The sequence below is a fragment of the Taeniopygia guttata genome, chromosome 3, assembly GCF_048771995.1.
Source record: "Taeniopygia guttata chromosome 3, bTaeGut7.mat, whole genome shotgun sequence".
Lineage (NCBI taxonomy): Eukaryota > Metazoa > Chordata > Aves > Passeriformes > Estrildidae > Taeniopygia > Taeniopygia guttata.
The window spans coordinates 82,167,529-82,188,398 of record NC_133027.1 but is presented as its reverse complement, the minus strand read 5'-3'; the positions used below and the strand labels follow the sequence as shown (position 1 = coordinate 82,188,398).

The 20,870-nt window shown below is 36.5% G+C and overlaps 1 protein-coding gene across 14 annotated transcripts in view; it reads right to left on the bottom strand.

The window, feature by feature from the left end:
- The window catches only part of LTBP1 (latent transforming growth factor beta binding protein 1), a 184,451-nt gene that overhangs the window by 94,923 nt on the left and 68,658 nt on the right, over positions 1 to 20,870 (bottom strand). For 12 of the 14 annotated variants that reach the window (XM_012572450.5, XM_030268501.4, XM_030268499.4 and 9 more), the window contains 2 exons: positions 6,376 to 6,600; positions 2,907 to 3,184 (listed from right to left, as the gene is read on the bottom strand). In XM_012572450.5, the coding sequence (XP_012427904.5) occupies positions 2,907 to 3,184; positions 6,376 to 6,600 (503 nt within the window). The remainder of the gene's footprint in view (positions 1 to 2,906; positions 3,185 to 6,375; positions 6,601 to 20,870) is intronic. The other 2 variants (XM_030268504.4, XM_030268507.4) reach the window with 1 other exon arrangement.

Below are 20,870 nucleotides of genomic sequence, written 5' to 3'. Positions count from 1 at the left end.
GGGAGAATGTGCTGGGAGATTAAAAATATTCCACACAAGATTATGGAAAAAGACCTCAGAGCACTAAAATCAAAGGACCTGTAACTGAAGGGCAGCTGAAATTCAAGGAATAAGAAGGAGAGAACAAGGGATGGGGAGAAACACAGAATGGTAGAAGTTACACATGCACACAAAACCAAAAAGAGATTCTGATACAGTTTTAATCCTGTGCTTTTAGTGTGGACCAAGACTAAGTTCAGCAAAGCCCTAATCAACTTAGTTGACTTGTCTACAAGAGGCCACACAAAAATCCTTCAACCAATCTGCTCTACAGACAGTAAAGCCATCTCAAGATCCCAGGATATTTAATAAAACATTTCTGAAGCCAAATACACAATCCACCCTGCAAAAAAAAAAAAAAAAAAAAAAAGTATAAACACTGATGATTGTTGAACTAAGTATGGGTATCAAAATTATCCAGCATCAACTCCAGAAAGGGCTTGCATCACATTGCTACTATTAGGGAAAGCTCATTTTAGTATTGCATCTGAACAAAAAGAGAGAACCCACAGACCTAGTAAAGCAAATATGAAAGAAACTGAAAAGCTAATTCTTTAAGAGTAGGTCTACTAAGCACTTAAAATAAGAAAGTTGTCTTTCCCAGTTCAAGGCATATTTAACATAAATAATTAGCACTGACTGGCTGCAGGAAAAACAACATTTCAGATTCAAATCTGAAAGGTAAATGAGCCAGACAAGCAAGGTCTTAAATGAATATTCTACAAAATGCCACTCTATAACTCCAATTCTAAATTGAACAATCACAGTAATGGAATGCCCCTGAAATCCTTACTATGCTCTTCCTCAAGATTGACACTGATCAATGAAATCTGTAAAAACTGAGAACATGCATTGCTCTATACTAGGAGGCACTACCCTTTCTTGAGTATTTCCAGGGAAATACTGAAAAAAAAAGTTAAAAAAATTGGTGACTAAACATTTAGTAGGATTCCAAGTCAGACATGAGGGTAATACAAGCTTATTTTCCCTTTTCTCCCCCTTTAAAAGGAGATAGGAGATAAAACGGCACCCACTGCAAAGTGTAAGACCAAGGAAGTAACTTGTATTCCTTTATATATGAGTACGAAGACATATATAAAAAATAATAAACAACTATTAATTATCATACTTATTTCCAGGTTTTTAGGTTTGCACATTATGATGCCATGCTTCTTAGATTGCTCATTTTAGGAAACAGAGAGAAATTGTTGTTTGAAACAGGCTCTCTTTCATTTTTTCATGTAATATCCATGAACTTTCATTTGACCATGTACTTTAACACTTGTTGAAAAAAAATGAAAGTTTCAATATGCTTGAAACAGACAAGCACAAAGAACTCACCAGTGTAAATTAAAATTGTAGATATCAAACCAATCATTTGAAAATTAGTAAAGTCTAGCCTTTAACGTTCCATATGCAAGCTTATCTCTGGTCTTCTAAAAAATCCTTGGGGTGTGATGGCATTTAAATTAACTTCTTTCATTGCATTTTGCAGAATGGATTACCTTCAAGCATCCTCATGTCAACTCGTTAGAGATGGCAGGAGACTGGGACTAAGGAACTTTGATTTCAAGTTCAACATTCTGCCCATAGCAGGTGGAGTTCAGTACCTTAGGACCTGACAACTATGTCACTTTCATCCTGCTTCTGACTGCATCCTATTTCTGCTCCTGTCTGTTCCCCATTACTGATCTTTTCCAAACTCCTTGCCCATCTGTGAGTAAGGCACTGAGGTCTCTTCCCTCTTTTATTTGTGGGGTGAAGGCAGGGGTTGCACACAACTTAAAAGCTTTTAAAAAAATTCACTGACAGCTGGAAAAAACAGCCAGAAGAAACACTTGTAAAGGGCATTTTGCTCCAGTCCTGCATCTCAGAAGCAATGGGTGATGTCCCTTTGAGAGGAAGGCATGCTCTGTGCCAGTGAATTCTGTGGATAATTTTGCTGCCAACATCTAACAAGCATTTGTGAAATATACTGGAAATACACATAGTATTTTATGTTTGAAAATTGGCAAACTTTAGGTGCTTATTAATGGAAGGACCAAAAGCAAAGGAACCCTTGTGATATACTTAAAATTCACATCTTCAGTGATAGAGTCATAAAGTATTTTTTAGCCTGAATAACAACATACTTATTCTCTAACATTACCTCCCAAAATAAGTGATTTTTCCTGAAACCTCACACATTATTTCAGTCTGAGACATGCATTCACCTTAAAGACATTTGATCTGAAAAGCCAAATTTCAGAAAGGTAATCAGCAATAAATTACAGGATTTTACTGACTTCTTAATCATCTTTTCACATGTCCTTATAATCTCCCCCTCTATATATATATTCTAATATATATACAAATATAAAAATATGTGTCACTATTAGAATGCTTTTAGGACTGAAAGAAGATACACAATTTTGAAAAGTCATATGAAAAATAGTATGTGAACATACTATTTTTAAGTGAACTAAGGTTTTAATGTTCTAGTGAACAATCAGTTGGCTTTCATGATTTTTCTACCCCATTCAATAGTCACATTTCAACAGATTCAAAACATTAGTCTAAAATACTGTAAAACATATAAAGTTGTTGAATAGGAATTTCCATGAAAAAAAGCCATGGAAAAAATAATTGAAACCAAAATGTCAGGGACCCAAGTCCACAGAAAATAAAGACATTATCTTGAAGGAGAAAGAGGTTCAGAAAAATGTTACTTAATAAAAATGTTACATTCTCAAAATAATTTTCTTGCAGAAAAGAATGTCAAATGTGTCCTTTCCCTCCAATTGTTGGATTTTTTGATTTTTTTTCATTCCTTTATAATAGAGTTTTAAAGCTACCTGTTTCAAAAAGCCTTAGCAAACATTTCTTACCTGTGTCCCAACAGTCTCCTGAAAGCAGCGCCCAAGCTGAGTTTTAACTGAAACAGGAAACATATGAGGAATGGGTTGTTGATTTGTGTAAGTTGTATGTCCTTTCTGGGCCTTCTGATACGGAAGACCTTGGTAAGAGACCTGTGGATGTACCGGCTGAGGTACTTTCGCTTTTTGTCCTGTTGATATGCTGTCAATCCTTGACACTTGATGGATCTGAACTGAGGCTTCAGGGGGATGTTTCACATGGATATTCACTATGTTAGGAGGGAACTTCACTAAAATAATTGAAGGAAAAACACGTAAGAGAAATTGGTAACAGAATATGTGAAAAAGACATCTTAGGCACCTCTAAGACATTCTTTTTTGTATATCAGAATTTTTACAGAGTGCCTTGAAGTGACTGAAATATAAATGAAGCCCAAATTTTGGCGTTAGAAGGAAGGCTAAAGAACACATTGAGTCTCATTAACAAAGCAAGAAAATGAAAAATCTTCATGAAGGAAAGAACAACATTATAGGCTTGTAAAGACAGCTGGACTGCTGTAAACACTGCTAGATAAATATGGATGTCCAAATTGGCTGGTATGACATTAATATTTGTGGTCATACTGTGTAATTAGAACCCCATTCAAAGTTCTAGAATTCATACTCTACTAGGTTATTTTTGAATATATAGTAAGTTTATTTTCATTTTCAGACCCATCATTTTTCTCTGGAACACAGAAGAAGTTTCAGATTTCATCTCTTCATCTTTATATACCTGCCAAATCCCAGGTTCGCCCCTGCAAGAGCTGCCAGCATTTGAACCATCTAAAATCACCACTCCCTTTGTTGAACTTTGAATTCAGGGTTTGGCAGATAAAGGGGGAGGAAATGATTTTCAGACACTTCCATTTTTAAATATGGTTGTAGTTTTAAGTCTGGGTATGTAGACTGAGACCCTCCAGTCAATGCAAGCTGCACAGAACTGCTTGTGACCCTTAAGCCTCTTTTCACTGGAACACAAAATGCCCTTTAAAGCAAATTAAACTATTATTGGGATGGGCAGGGAGGAGAGGTATGTAACAGGCTGTGGAGTTTGTAAGCTGCATAACTAAGTTAGCATTTCCTGTGTCTGGCTGGGCCTCTCTCATCAGCGAGTACTGCACTGGCTACTTGAGGACACACAATCCATCAGAGGCAGCACCCCTTCCAAACAGCAAGAACCAAAAAATACCATTTGACACACCTATCTCTATAATGCACACTGGATTGTTCAGTCTTCTGGATTTTCTCCTTGTCTCCTGAAGTTTGAACTGTTCCTTCGAACTTCATTAGGTATTTTCAGCTCCACTCTTCAGGAGGCATATTTCATTTATTGGAGATGGTTTAAAACTATATTTTGGAGAAAGTGCTTTTGGTTTTTGACATTGTTTTCATTTCTCTAGGTACATTATCAGTATTAATTGGTCTCACATAGGACTTCCTTAAAAGAAATAGACTTATTTTTACACTGTCTGCATTGTTTCAAATTATGAAAATTGTCAACATACTTAGACAGAAACATCAGGAAGAAGATGGCAGAAAGTCAGCAAAATATGGCTGCAGGGTAAAGATCTTGCCTGTAGCTGAAAACAACCCACAAGCAAAATGTATGCTACATGAGGTCTGCTAGAGGCAAACCCACAGGGGAAAGCTTCAGTTTTACAAGCAGAAGCAGTGAGATCCTTTTCAGGCTGTTAGACTGCATTTGGAGGGCATGACAAGACAGCCTAGTCTGTCTGTAAAAAGAACAAAACTCACCCCAACATTTTTATGTATGAAGAGGGATCCCTTCTACTAGTTTCTCTAGCTGCTAAATCTAAAAAATATAGTGATTCAAAAGAAATAGTGATTCAAAAATATCGTTTTTCAAAAGAAATCACTGAATTTCTTTGCTTTAGTGTCCCAATCCATCCAGAAATGTTCAGATGCTGAAAACATCAAATTTAGGCTAGGTTCTCCCCTACAGTATTATTATCACAATCCTCTCCAGGTCTTGGATCACTGCCTAGATGTGCTCATTTTTATTTCTGCCAGCCATTTCAGGATGAATTGTTTTATTCTTTCCTTTAAAGAAATAAAATATTTGTCTCTCAACAATCCAACATCCTCATTTGGGCACGCAAAGAGAAGAAAAGGCATTGTTATTGCTAATGATTCCTATGAGGATTTGAAGGTCGGGAAAAAATATTCAGGAGATCAGACTCTTTAGCAATGAGAAAACTATAGTGCATTTTAGGAGAGAATCTGAAAAATAACTGTGTTAAAAATTTGGGGATTGTCATCTACTGTATTGTCTAAAATTAATTCATCTGGAATTACATAGGCAGAGAAATAAACAGATGCTCTGCTAAATGTTTAGGTAATTCTTCTTCTTCAGATGGAGGAGATACTCAAAAGTACTTATAAAACCATTGCATTTCCAGGATACTGTCAACAGTTCCTTCACAGCTATGTCCCTTTCTGAATACAGATTTATTACCTTAGATTATATTTATCACAAAAAATTTTAGCAAAGTTATTCAGAAAGTTATCTGCCAGTAACTAAGCCTCCTCAGATCTTTCCCTATATATTTTCTTTTTACTCAGAGATACCAACCTTAGAGAGGTAATTTTAAAATTACCCTTGACAAAAAAAATCAATCTGGCAAAAATCAATCAATCAAACAAGCAAACAAAATTCACATTAGGTCATATGTTGAGAATCTGAATTGCAGGGGTGACTTTATATGGACAAGATTTCACCCAGATAAAATGATATCTAGACTCATAGGACACATAAGAAATATATTCAACACTTCTCTTCAAAGTCATCAGAAGTATTCACCTCACAACAAAAGTATGAGAGGAAACAGTAATTTAAAGCTGAATGAACTTTGACTGGGAAAATCTGATTTACATCACTGGTTTCCTACTTAACTAAAAAGTTGTTAACTAAAAAGTTCACCACAAAATTAACTTGCAAGACTCTACTGAGTCATATAAGATAAACACAGCTCGTATTTTTAGTTTTACATTAGATTTAACATTTTTTATGTTGAAAAGCATGGTCTCTTCCCTCCATTAGTAACCATGGAATAACTTGTAACTTGCTGTCTTAGGTACACTGCAATTTATGGACTCTGTTCAACCACAATCACTGTCTATTTGAACAGGTCTACACTTCTGGAAGAAATCCCCTGCGTTATCCCTTGACTCTGCAATTTTCATTAAATTCTACCATAAATCAAAATAAATTTACCTACCAACTCTTTTCAATAACACTGTTATTTCTTATTATTTCAGTCATTGAGCAAAATATGTTCACATTCTGGTGAGCTCATGATTCAAGTTGTGATGTCAATATTTGATATATGTAAATATAGCATTGTTGTTACTGGTTGAACACTCAAAATAATTAATTAAAACCAACAAGTTAAAAAATCTTTATTAAGAAAGAAGTTACCTTTTACACCTTGTTGTCCAGACATTGTCAGTGGTAAAGTATGAGTAGAGTGGATAACTTGTGATCCTACAGCCTTGTTCACCTGTTGTGGGTGATGGTAGAGTTTTGGAGAACTGGCAGTCTGCACGGGAATCTGACAAAGTTTACCAGTGTAATTAGGAGGGCACTGGCATTTATCTCTAGAACTACACTGGCCTCCATTCATGCATGGAAGGTGGCAAATAACTGAAATGAAAACAGAAATAAAAATTTTGTTAATGACTTTAGCTTTAGCATTATCTGACATGGTATCACACACAAGTTGAAGAGGAAAGGAATAGAGCTGGCAAGCTTCATTCCTCATTCAGACTTCTGAGGAACCACTTCCCCTCTTCATGATCTCTGACCTCTGCCTCGTTTGCATCTTCTCTCCATGACAAACAGAAAGCAACTCTTCCCTTAGATATCCCAGCTATTTTATTTCATCATGCCATTAAGCAAGACACTAAACTAATATGGTGGCTGGCTACCAATCTTATTCACACTTTGGTACAGATACTCTTATTTGCCTCCTGTTTCTGAAAATCCTGGACTACTTACCCTTTCCTGGAAGTCTGTGAAAAAACTCATCTGAGAATAGAAAGTAGTGGGGACAAATTTTCCATTTTGACTTCAAGTCTTGGCTGTTCTCTAGAAATAGTGACTATTCTAGAAAACTATTTCTAGAATACTATTTCTTGCAGAAGATCTGGATTTTTGCTTAACATTTATTTCTCAGATAAAAGAAGCTAATTTGTATCCACACATAAAGATCATAAAAATATCACGAGACTCTACTGAAATTATTTCATAGACAAACTCCAAAGCATTAAAACCTTGTAACTCCAATATAAAGACAAGGCTAATTATTTCTGTGCTAGCTAGCACTTGCACATTTACAGCAATATAAGTTATCAGATGAAACATGAAAAACATCAACATCAAATGAAAAATATTTCTCAACTCAGAGATACACACAGTAATAGGCATGGTTTAGCACTTCCTAAAAAATATAATGTGGGACACCGTAATCAATCACAATGTAAATGAGCTGTCAGAATTTCCAAGAACTAAATGATGTGAAAACAACAGGAAAAATACCATAAGTTTTTGTTCAAGACAAACAGAGGTCATTTTTGCCAGTAATCAAATAGTATTTGAGAAATAGAGCTCAGTAACCATTTAAGATTTAAGATAAGTTTCTGGCTTTAAAAAATAAGAACCTTTACAGTAATCATGGCATTTTGCTAGATTGGTATATTGCTTGGTCTGTAAGGAATTACAATAAAAATGACAAACTGTAGATAATTCAAGGTAATTAAGAACCTAGTGCTCATTATTCCAATTGCTTCGACCTCTGGACAACCACAGGGTATTACTGTTATGAAAACCATAGAAGGCCAGTGTTGGAAAAGGAACTTGTGTGCTGTGTGCTGCAAGAAGACAAAGCGAAACACTCAGCAGCCCAAAGAGTTCCAACCCAGCTGTGTAATTCCCTTGGCCCAGGAAACACATTCAAGAAACAGTGCACTCAGCCCAGCTTGTTGCAGGGCACCCTCACATTGCCTGGACAGGGTTTGGAATGCCAACGCCTGATTGTCGGATGGGTCCACACACAATGCAAACTGCCAAAATTGTTTCTTCACTGTGTTCTGCAAAAGTATATTTGAGGTTTTTCTTGTCTTATCTTATATTTACATTTAATATAAACTGACTGAAAGTACTTCAAGATGTAGCATTGTGCTAATGGTACTAAGTCAACCTTGGAAGACTACCCATGACAGCACAAGCCCTACTTTTTGGGTCCAAACCCTTGTCGGGACTTCATTTGAGTGTCTAAAAGGCATCCTTACAGAACTGCTGTTACTTCAGAGCAAAATGAAGGAGGGTTGACAACAGTGGCTAAAGCATGACAGACACCTCTCTCTCTCTGGTACCATTATTTCCTGAGCAGCCATAAACAAGTGGCTGCATTGTAATAGAGATAACATACAAAGAATTGGAGTGCTTTTAAAGATGTGCCTGAACAAGTTTGAACACCAAGGTGGTTTTTATACAAAGCAAAATCACACAATGAAAGAACATGAAATAGCATTAAGGGTGGAGCAGTTTGGTGTTTGAAGGAAGTACAGTGAAACAAAGGCTAACAAAAATTGTTTTGCTGTGGAATTCCTTGAGTGCAAGAGGTCTACCCTATAGATTTTCTTCCCCCTCTCTTCAGGGTCGAGGCAACAAAGTAACATGCAGAATCCACCTTTTAAACAACATAAATATATCCAGAATTTCAACCCAAATAAATAAATAAATTTCTTCTGTGCTACTTAAAAGCAATTCCTATAAAGCAATTGAAGGCATCTGGAAGGCCAAATTGCATGGGTATCTCAGCACCACCAGGCACTCTTCACATGTTCCTCTCCTGCAGGAATCTGGTGGGTAATGAATGAATAGGCACATGAAAAGCTTTGTTTTTGAGCAACAAGTTTGTGCTAATAATACTGGGAAGGAAGATGTCAACAGAAAGGAGTTGGTTCATATACCTTCTCACAACTGTTTGCTTTGGCTATCCACCCAAATAATTTGTGCAAATAAGTGTAAACAAATGACAATAAAAGGACTAGTATGAGGTAAATAATTAAGAATATTTAATGCCTCAGTATTTAAACATAACAGAAAATAAAAATTCCAAGCTTCGGACCTTATCACGTGGTGTAAATCACTCAGTTAACAGACACTGATTTATATCTCTGGCCTAATGTGTGAGGAAGGAAGTTTAGGTGAGAATACATGAAATCTATTCTGAGACTATAAAGTTCTGTAATAAAAATTCTAAATTTTGAAATATACAATTGTAAGCTCAAATCAGCCATGCAAAAACAAATAGGATGTAATCTCCAGGCTAAACTAAAAACTTGACAATCTCAAACAGCAAATATTATGAGAACTTAAAAAAAAAAAAAACTCAAAACAAAAGACAAAATAAAAAATAAAGAAAAGAACCCACACAATACTGAAATAAAATTTGTGATTATTTTAAATAGGTGTAACCAGCCCACACTCTTGTTGCATGATTTCTTCAGGTAGTTTATGGCCAGGAAAAGCGGCTGCATTCGATTGTTACACAGGCACACAGCTTCACTAGAAGTGGAATATACACACAGACCATTTGAGAAAAGTGAGCTGGAGGAGCATAAGCCCTCAAAAAGGCATAAGAAGGAGCCCTGCTTTTCCTTGACAAGGCTCTGGGAATCTCTGCTTAATAAAGACAACGAGCCCCAGGGAAAGGACCACTTAAGATAGAAACAGGACATAAAGCTAGGGCATGTTTGAACAGTTCAACCTCTCCTCTAAGTTTTTTGCTTTGTTTTGTCTTGTCACTGAGGCTAAAGAACCTAAACAGAATGGCAGAATACTGCCAGAGGCATTAGGGACATTTCTGACAAAAAACAGACCCATGCTTTTTGGGAGAGACCATTTGAAGATGCTGGGTTTGCACATAAGCTCTCAACTGACATTCAGAAAAAGGGTACACTGAAGCCTGATTCTCACCAGGTCGTTACCATTTCCTCCAAAAAGAAAAAAGTAGAAGAAATACAAGTATCCATCATGGAGTGAAACTTTCTAGCTCAGACCTTGATAAAAACATGAAGATAGGTCTGCATAGGATGAGAAGAAATTTCAGTTCACATCTTACAAACTAAGCAAAGGAAGTAAGTATTAATGGATCTAAGAAAGCAACAATTTCCTCACTCAGGTCTACTGTAAACTAAATCTCTCAATGGTCTCTTAAGGAACAGTCAAGATATGATTGAACAAGCTTAATTATTTTTTTACTATAAATGCAGACACATCCTTTAGAAATGTGGAGACAGGATTAAGAAAACACAAACACTTAAAGTATTCTTCCTATTCTTGGGCATTTAATTGGTAATAGCAAGCTCTGATTCCTCTGGCATCCAAAATCATTAACTCTTCCCAGTCTGGCACAGCTTGCTGGGTATCAATGTTCAAAATGAGCCCAGCAGGTAAGGTGCATCAAGATCCCCCCACAGGGAATCTCTGAATAGCTCAATACATAGAAAAAGAACATTTGCAAGATTAATTCCAATAAAGCTGCCACAGCGATGGCTTGGAAACACTAGTACAGGGCATGAAATCATCAACAAAGCAGCTAGGAAACCACTGATAAATACAGTTTGTTCATGTAATTGCATAATCTAATTTGTTTTCAATACTCAAACAACCTCAAAGAGCTCCAGATAAACTAATTTAATCAAGTCCAAATGTTTTCATTTAATCAAAACAACGTGTAACATAACAAATTCCAAGCACCTAAAGCCTCCTAATCCTTAAAAAATAGCCCATGCTTACCCAAACAAGCCCTTAGGATGGAAGGAAACTCCCTTCCTGTAACCAGTGAAGATGGGTTTTGAAATGTTCCTATGTTCCTCATCAGACTCTCCAAATTCCTTTTCTTTTACACCTCAGGGAACATATGAGTTTCCCTCACCACCCTTTGCTTTTTCTACTTACATGCTATCAACAATTCAAGCGTAAGCACTATTCAATCACACCAATAGGCTTGCCAAGGAAAACCTTGAACTGCTTATGTAGATTACAGTATTTCCACTGGATGCATCACAAAGACCAGATTAATTTTGTCTCTGAGTACTGTGGTTATCCAGCATTACTACATGCCCCCAGCTGTTTGGGCATCTTTCATCCACCCTGTTACTACGTACACAGAAAGCACAGGGACTCCTACACAGACCTACTGAGTACAAATTGTCACACTGCCATATGCAACATTCTTATAATACAGGGCTCTGAAACACCACAAGCTTTAGGTAAAAGTTGAAACCCAGAGGTGCCACATATGGATCTGCACAATTGCTCTAAATTTATTTCCACTTTCTAATTGCAACAACACTTACAGTAACTCAAAAAAGGCACAGAAGTGTGAACTACAGTAGTGATGCTATCTCCCTGGTTTAGACTCTTCAATACCTTTTTTTCTTAACTTGTGGTACATCAACTTTTAAACTAATTGAGCTGAAACTCTTTTCAGATTTCTGGTTGTAATTCAGAGGTGTTATGTAAAGAAATTGCAAGTTAAAAATTAAATATTTCATTATTTAGTAGCATTCAGATAATCTTGATATCACAAACTTGTGCATGGGGATGCAAAGGGAGAAAAGAAAATCTTTAAGTGGCCTTAGAAATACAATACCTATGCATTCACCTCTGAATTTATCCTAATGTTTGTATTTTGACTTTTAATATAAATATTCCATTGCAACAAGAAAAAGCAATTTTAAAAAGTAGATCTGATAGCAAGAGCTCCAGCACCACATGTAAGAATGATTTTTTTCTGCTCCAAAAGCACTGAAACACCTCTGTATTTTTCAGTGGTGTTACACCATTGAAAACAGTGAAGTGATGCTCAGCTCCTGTGACTGGCCTAGTTACATGAACACGATACTGAAAGCACCTGAGATGTTTCATCCGGAAAGAGGTAAAAGCTGCAACACTGCAGGGAAAAAATTTAAACAGGAACCTAGCTCAAACCTAATTGTATGTTTAAAAACCACGCAGCTACTAAACTGGGTTCTCAGCTATTGTAAATTAAATATGATTACTGACTCCATTAGAATTTACCTTATATTTTTCAACTAATATTACCAATGGACCTTTAAAAAAAATAATGGCCCCCCCCACTTGAGAATGGAATCATAAATACTGCTATTTAACCAGGTAAGCAAACCAAATTACTGCCAAAATAAGCAAGCTTGTGATGCTATTCCAGTCCTCATCACCATGTTTTTTGGAGCTAATGGAGGCTACACTGTCAACTATGGAACATACTGATACTGAAATTTGGGGAGCTAATTCAGATCATAAAGGACAAGGCTGCAATATGTTATAGAGAAATATATATTTTTTGAGTGAGCATCATGATCAGCAAGAAATCCAGAATGAACATGCACTAGATAATTTCACTGTACTACTTTGTCTTCCTAAGTTTTAAACTCACTACTTTAAAACAGCTCAGGAAGAAAAGTTGGATGTTGATAACTAGAAGACGTGTTCACAAAGTCAACCAAGAGACATCCAATGTGTCTCCAGGTATTTAATTCATCTCTCATTGTGGGTCCCAATGGGATGGAAGTCTCATTGGCACTGTATCAGATCTTTCCAAACTCATGTAATAAGCCACCTATCCTCAGCCATGTCAAATGCAACATAGGTGTAGATGTTGTGTAGGTGCCTGATATGATCACCATCTGACTAACAGCTGCCAATAAAACTCTTATTGTTACAGTCTAGAAAGAACAGAATGGATCAAAAAGTCTTAGATTATTCAAATACTAGCAGAAAAATTAAATGTATGCTGTAGCATGGAAAATGGCCTAAAGCTGTGCTTACTCAATATTGAAAGGGTATCGCAAAAATTATGTTACAAATGATTGACAGGAGGATTCTTACTAACAGGCATGATGCTTAGTCAATCCTTGCTAACTCTGCTTCTAATATTCCCAGGATCTGAGATGGTTCAGACACTATTTTATGAGGCAAGGAAACACTGCTAAGGAGTCATCTGAGTCACTCCTACACTGATAGGTGGCAAATTTATTGACATTATTAGACATCACCCTGATATACTGAGTATATCACAGCAGTTAGGTTTAGACTCAGTATACTAAGAAAAACAAAAAACCCACCAGTTGCTGTTTATCAGGAATTAATGCCTTGCAAATGGCCAGAGTCAGACCTTTGATAATGATGCTTACCCATACAAAAAAGCTACTCAAGACATTTCTTTGGATTTCTAGTGTATTGATATTTATTTTCCTCAGAAATAAAATAACCAGGAAAAGCTGGCTTTAGAAGGGTAACATGTTAGCACCCTTGCTTAAAACAAGCGTGCTGTAGTATAAAAACTTTATGGGTATTAATTTAAGCAGTCCTGAATAACTTCTTAGTTGCCATCGTCAAAGTAGGAATATTGACATCAAGGTGCATTGTCCGATGAAAACTACCCTTCCTATGTTCTCAGGGTTTTTAAGACTTATCCTTCTGTATAGGGTTTCATGTGCCTGAGTATGTGTAATACTAACATGCATTAGTCAATGTTGTTGAAACATACCCATTTTCAATAGACCAAGAATTCAAGAGAAGGACAGGTAAAAATGAGCAGCAAGCATCTTTATTGCTACAGGATCCTTCCAGACTGTATTCTTCCTTTCAGGTGCCAGCTGAACAGCCCTACCCACCTTTAAGGACAACAGGATTAATTTCACCATAATGACACTAGGCTGTCATTACTTATGCACTGTTACAATCTGAAGACATCAGTGAACTGATTCTCTTCTCTGATACCTAATGTGGCTATTTCCAAAAAACAGACTGGACTCTAACATGGAGTAACAGCCAGCAGCAGAAGGCAGAGAAAAGAGCTCCTCCTAGACATCTAACTACTTGATTACCATCAGACAAAACAGCAACATGTTCTGAGAAACACTGGCCGTCCTTCTGTTGTGCAAAGGCTCTGAAGACCACAGAAGTAGTAGAGCTGACACTGGCCAGGGACATCAGCATCCTTAAAATTTCTGGCAACTGAATAATGGATATTTAAGCTGATGTGCTGGCTTCAGCTGGGGTAGAGCTAATTTTCTTCACAGTGGCTGGTACAGGGCTTGTTTTGGTTTTGTGCTGACCATAGTGTTGATAATGTAGAGATGTTGTTACTGCTGAGCAGAGCTTACACAGAGCCAAGGCCTTTTTTTTGTGCACTTCCACACTGGCAGAGAGGTTGGGGATGCACAGGAAGCAGAGGAGGCACAGCCAGGACTGGTGACCCAAAATGACCAAAGGGATATTCTGGACCATATAATATCATACTCAATGTAAAAAGCTGGAGGGAACAAGGAGGAAGGGCGGGACATACTGTTACACGTGGTGAGGCCTGCTCTGTTGGGAGTGGCTGAACACCTGCCCACCCACGGGAAGCAGTGAATTAATTCCTAGTTTTACATTGCTTGCATGCATGGCTTTCTGCTTTCTCTATTAAAGCTCTTTATCTCAACTCAAGAGTTTTCCAGCTTTTACCCTCCCAGTTCTCTCCCCAGTCCCACTGATGAGGAAGTGAGTGGCTGTGTGGTAACTGGTTGCTGGCTGGGGTTAAACCACAACAGCTGAGATTCATTCCCATTTAACCTTTTGTGCCTTCTTGAGCCACACAAATTAGGAGTGCTGTTATCTGAGGTTTCCTGGTCTGACAGTGAAGACAGGCTGGCCCAGCAGGCCAATAAGAACATCAACAAGCCAACTTGCCATAAAGGCGCATCTCATCACCCACTCACAACTAGGCTCTTGACTGAGCTATCTCAGTATGGTTTGGTGAGCCAGATGAACCCCTAAACTTAGATCTAAATGGTCTATAAACAGTGACCTACTGCACCCCACCATACCACAAGACAAATAACAATAACAAAATTATGTTTAAAATATAAAAAGAAAAACCACAGAAACCGTAGTCATTATAAAAATTTCCAAACATCAGGAGACTGGTCTCTGATTACTGTAGCATGACCACAGTGCTCATTTTGGTGTAAAAACATCTACAAGAAGAATAAAATAAGAACAGACTCTTTAAAGTGGATATTCATTAGCATACAAATAGCAGCTCATAATCCAGGCATTCATGGAAGAGTTAAAAAACATGAAAAACATAGGCTATGATTTTCTGGCACTGGCTACATCACAAGAAATTGGAAAGTTTTCTAGGGAGTTGACCTTGCCACAGTGACACAATGTGAGAATAGGATGGATATTGTTCAGAGTTTGAGTAATAAATTACATCATCAGAGACCAGTGAAAAGCTAGAGACTCAAATCCTGGAGTTCTGAGAGGAAAGAAGTCACTGCTAGTGAGTAGGAAGGATAAAAGTTACTCTGCAGAGAATGTATAGCTGGAAATTAATTTTAAAAAACCCACAACTTTATCACCCATTGTGTTTCTTATAACCATAGTAGATGTATAAATTGTTGCACAAGCTGTGTAAACCTAAAACACAGTCAATGCTCTGCCTGGTCATGTCCAGTTCCAAGCAACTTAACCATGTACCAAATACCCTGAGCTGTGTATAGCCTCACTGAGAAGCTTCACACCACAATGTTGTTCCCAAGCCCTGTGTGCTGAAATGTGTACAAGTATGAAAAAATCCCTTTTCCCCCTTGTCACAAAAGGCTGTCTGTGTAACTCTGGTTAGACAGAAGATGTTCTAGCACCTACATTTATAGCATCTAACATAACAGACTCAATTTAATATACTCAATAAATAAGATAGATGCAATGTACACATTAATTGCATAAAAGTAGTATTACAGCTTATGTTATGAAGCTGGTCTCCCCTGTTTACCTATACCAGCAGCTTCTAAAGCAGGGTGTGCTCATCCCACACAGTGTGCCAGAAAATGCACTGGGATGCAGGAAAGAACTATGTTTTGCACTAATAATAAATAAAATGAATTCTCAAAAGAGTTCACTTAGTCTTTTTCTCATCCATTTTTACTTTCTATTTTGTCTATAGTTTATAATGACAAATAGATGATATATACAGTAGTAGGTATATATAATTTATAATTATATACATATTGGAGAGAGTGTTCAAAATATTTTACTGATAGGAATGTGCAATCATTTGCCCTATACATGCTATGGATGGAGGTAGTCCTTCTCAGGGAGAAGTCAAAGAACTCATTTCTAAATGATGAGAGGAACAGCTGCTAAAAGTTCTCCTAAACTTGAAATACCTGAGTAATATCAAACACAAAAAAATTGATTTAATAGCTCATCTTAACATCTTTAAATTAAACTGAAAATACAACCAAAATGAGAAATCAACAAATTATTTGGGAATAAAATATAGATGAGAAATACTCTGTTTGGGTTCTTAAAACTCAGTCCTCTTCCTGTGCAATCAGAAAATATCTTTTTTCCTTCTATTCATTGACTAACATTTCTCAAGACTTTGCAAGAGATGAGTGGGCAAATAAAAAAGAGTTTAAAACTTCCATAGACTTCAACTTGATGCACATAACCCTGGTCGAAAATTCATGGTCCACCCTCTTAACACTTAACAGGGTTTTATGGATATATAGAAAACTCACTGAATTTAAGTGTGTACATAATGAAGATAAAGTTCATGTTCCAAAAGAAAAATCCAGGAATCCCAGCGCATCTACAAAATAGGACTCTCAATTACAGTGATACTCAAATCTAAGAGCTAATTACAAGTGGAATGGATAGATTAACTCTATACAGACTACTCAGGCACAGAGATGAGACCTATCTGGAGCAGAAAAAAAACCAGAACAAGCAGCAGAAAGGCTGAATGGAGAAAGACTGTGATCAACAGAGCAGTGATAGCTGCTTCCTTCCTTCTGACTGTGCTAAGCCCAGAAGGACACACTAAACACAAATCCATTTGCTAAGAAACCTATTCATGATAAATGCCATATTTTAACCTGTAGAGAAAATTTTTAGACTCTTTCTTCTGTACTTGCATAATTTAGAGACAATTTCTTTTTTAAGCCGAGGTTGGCATGTACTCAATCTTCAGTGAGGTATGTGCAAAGACATTTAGTTTAGCAATAACACAGTTATAGCTGTACAAAGTAGTGTGTCTAATGAATATTCAGCAATGTAATCATTCAAATAAATGCACTCTTAGTTCTCTTTTTATAGTACTTCAAGTCAGATGTACATAAACTAATTTCTATAAATTAAAACCATTTACAGTAAAATAAAACATTATGCATTTTAACTTAGTGTTCTGTTTTGCTTTAACTTTGAGGGAAACATACTCCATGTGTTTTTGAATGGCTGCAGGTGTGGATTTTGTACCATTTCCATTTGTGGTTTTTCCTACGACTGCACATCCAAAACTGTGCTCTCTGTAATAGAGTACTCTGAGAGCAGATGGACTTTTGCTTCATGGTGATGGTCTGAAGTCTTTAAGGTAAGCATGGGAGCTTCGGAAACAAGTTGCTAACAGACTTGTATGAGTTCAATCTCATTAAAATCATCTGACTGAACAATATCTTTTCTATCAATTAGCATCTGGCCTCCACTGGAATCTGAGGTAAAGATGTCAATTTTGAATAATTATTTTAAGATTATGAAGAAAGAGCTCACAGATGCTGTAAGTTCCATGGCAGAAACCAGAACTCTTTCTTGATGACAAGTTCCGATAAATACATGGGGGAATGAAAGCATTCTTTTTGAACAGATGTGGATATCAAAACCAACAAAATCGTTAAAATACAATTTTTCTTAGTAACTTTAAGCACTGGAAGCCCATAATTGAAAATGCATTAAAACCCTGAGCTTTGCTCAGCCTATAGAATGGTACACTTACATTACAGAATAGAATTGTAGTGCACCAGTATTTCAGATTAGAAAAGCCTATACTATACTACCTGGACTGTAATTAATTCATTCTGCTGTCAGGTCAGATTTATTTATAGAACAAAGGGAGACTGGAAAAAATAAATGTCTTTTGAATTCATGGTCATAATTGGTTCCTCCCAAATAATTTTGCATTGGCTTTTCAGGCTAGGAAATGCCTTTTTACTACTATCTTCTATAAGGCATAGAATAATTTATAATAATAATCTCATCATTGTCATTATTTTAGCTACTCAGTTCACTGAGGAAAAACACTTGGCTGTCATTCTGCTACACCTATTACAATCTTGCTGCAAGAATATTTCTAGCATAGTCATCATTTGTACAGATTAAACTTCAAATTACTAGATAAAGCAGTGGATAAATCCTAATGTCCTTTTCATATTTTTTTTTTCCTGAGACACACATACTGGCAGACTCACCAGCTTCTTTGACTACTGTTGAAGAAAGTTCAAAATGTTATTCTTTTGGCCAAGTTGTCCAAGAATTCTGAAGTTTTTATGTGTATATTAAAGGAAACAATATTTCATCTGGCAGCAAAAAAAGCATAAACCAACAAAGCCTGACAAGGCACAAATTATAATTACTGAAAGAACAGAAGAAACAAAGCTTTTACCAAATAAGGCTACAAGGTAGCTACCAGAGACAGTAAGAGGACAAAAGTGATAATACTAAAGGAATACTGAAGTTCTTGCACCACAACTTCTTCATAATTGCAAGTTCAAGTACAAAACTCAAATATTTCAAAAAAACACTTAACTCTTACCCACAGAGACTATTTACTAAAAAACCCCATGAATTATCATATGCTCTTCTTGAGCTATGTAGTTTTTCCAGAAATAAGCTTTTCTTCAATTAGTTTGTCTGATGGAACACAAAGTTGAAAATAAAAGCATTTTTAAAAATTCAAATAAAATCACTTCTCACTTATGTTGCCAAAAGAAATTTTTAAAATATCCACGTGACATGTGTTAACAATTGTTTTAATTCCTCCATATGTTTATCTGCTATGTCTCAGATGAAGCCACAGGAATAGTGTTTTGCTGGGGCAGAGTTACATAGGACAGACATGATGAGTTACCTACACAGACTGACACCATTCACCAAATAGCAAACGCCACTTCAAAACAAAGAAAGTATCTCTTCTAACATGTTACCTTTCTAGCAACTCTTACTAAACCCAGTAAAACAAAAGAGTAAAATGTGATGGGTAAAAAACTGAAGCTGCCAGAAGAGACTGTGTCCATAAATTCCAACAAATCTGCACAAACACTTCTACAAGATGTTAGTCTTTTGTATGCATTTTCATGTCATCAAATTAGCTTTCCAATACTGTTTAAAATACGCCTTTTCACCAAAAGGATACTAGAAAATCCTCCTCCAATATCAGTCTTACAATTCCTCTTCAGTGTAGTAGGACATATGCAGTATGTATCATAAGGAGCAAAGAATAAACAACTTTAGTACCAATGGTAGCAAGAAATCCCAAATCACTTCTCTTGGACTTTCTGTCATATCTAAACAACAGAGAAAGGCAGGTGGGTGCCTTGCTAACAGGCTGCCTTGCTTGCAGGTAATTGCCATTTTTAACCAACACTACTCTTCGATAATGCCTGAAGTGCTTGAAGAAAAAGCAATGCTACTCCTACAACAGTAACAGTAATTCATGATCACATAGGTCTGAAAAAAATTCAGGAATTTAAATTTTCACAATTCTAAATTATTATGCTTACTAAACTCTTTCCTAGATAGGAAATTCTGTTAGAATAACAATTACATAGTGGGTATTCTTACCAAATTTCCTTTGAATAACGTATTGTTTTAAAATATATTGGTCAAAATTTCTTTCACTGCTTTCAACAGAAGACCAAAGAAAATATAAGCAAAATGCTTCTGCTGCTTCTTGGAAGTTTCAGTCTATACATAATTGGAAACTTCTGGACAATCTCCATTATCTAAAAACATTTACACAGAGTCAACACAGTAAAGTTTGAAAATTTTTTGTTAGAAAATTACAATAGGAAAAGCACCAAAATTCAAGAGGTAACATAATTTGAGCATTATGTTAATAAGAGTACAGAATATCCAGGCTACTGTGATCTATGCTGAAAGTTTCAGAATTTATGATTAAATATGAAGGACCAGACACATTTTTATTTAAGACACCATGTTCACCTGGAGAAGGCTTCAAGGTGACCTCACTGCAACCTTCCAGCATCTAAAGGAGGCCTTCAAGAGAGCTGGAGAGGGACTTTTTACAGGATCATGGACAGGACAAGAGGGAGTGGCTTTAAATTGAAAGAGGGTAGATTTAGATTAGACAGGGGAAGAAATTATTTACTGTGAGGGTGGTGAGGCCCTGGCACAGGTTGTCCAGAGAAGCTGTGGATGCCCCATCCCTGGAAACGCCTTAGGCCAGGTTGGATAGGGCTTTGGACCTGGTCTAATAGAAGGAGTCCCTGCCCATGGCTGGGGGTTGGAACACTAAGATTTTAAAGGTCCCTTCCAACCCAAACCCTTCTATAATTCTATGATTCTGTTTCCTTATTTGACACAGATAATGCCAAGTGCTCAGACACAAAATTTTTATAGAAAGATATGCACTTCCACTGGCAAGCATGCAACTTTGACTTCCCATTTATAACAGTTTGAATTTACCACTTTAAATGAGATGCATGGCTGCAAATGAACAGTGAATATGAACCTAAGTATTAAATGACTGCTTCCTTTATTAAGTTCTGTCATTCCTGTTCAATGAATGAAGCACAGATCCTGTGGGGAAAATCTAAAATTAAATAAATATATATAACAGTGGTGGAGGGAAAAAAAGCATGAAAATATTAATTTGGGCATTTACTAATTCCTTATTGCTTCATTTTACAGTTACAAATTAGTCATTGCCCTCCCACTCCTTACAGGAAGAGAATTCATTTCAAAATTGGAATGTGGAATAATTTTGAGTAGAAACAGGACACCTCACTGAGTAACTTCAACACTCAGAGAAACAG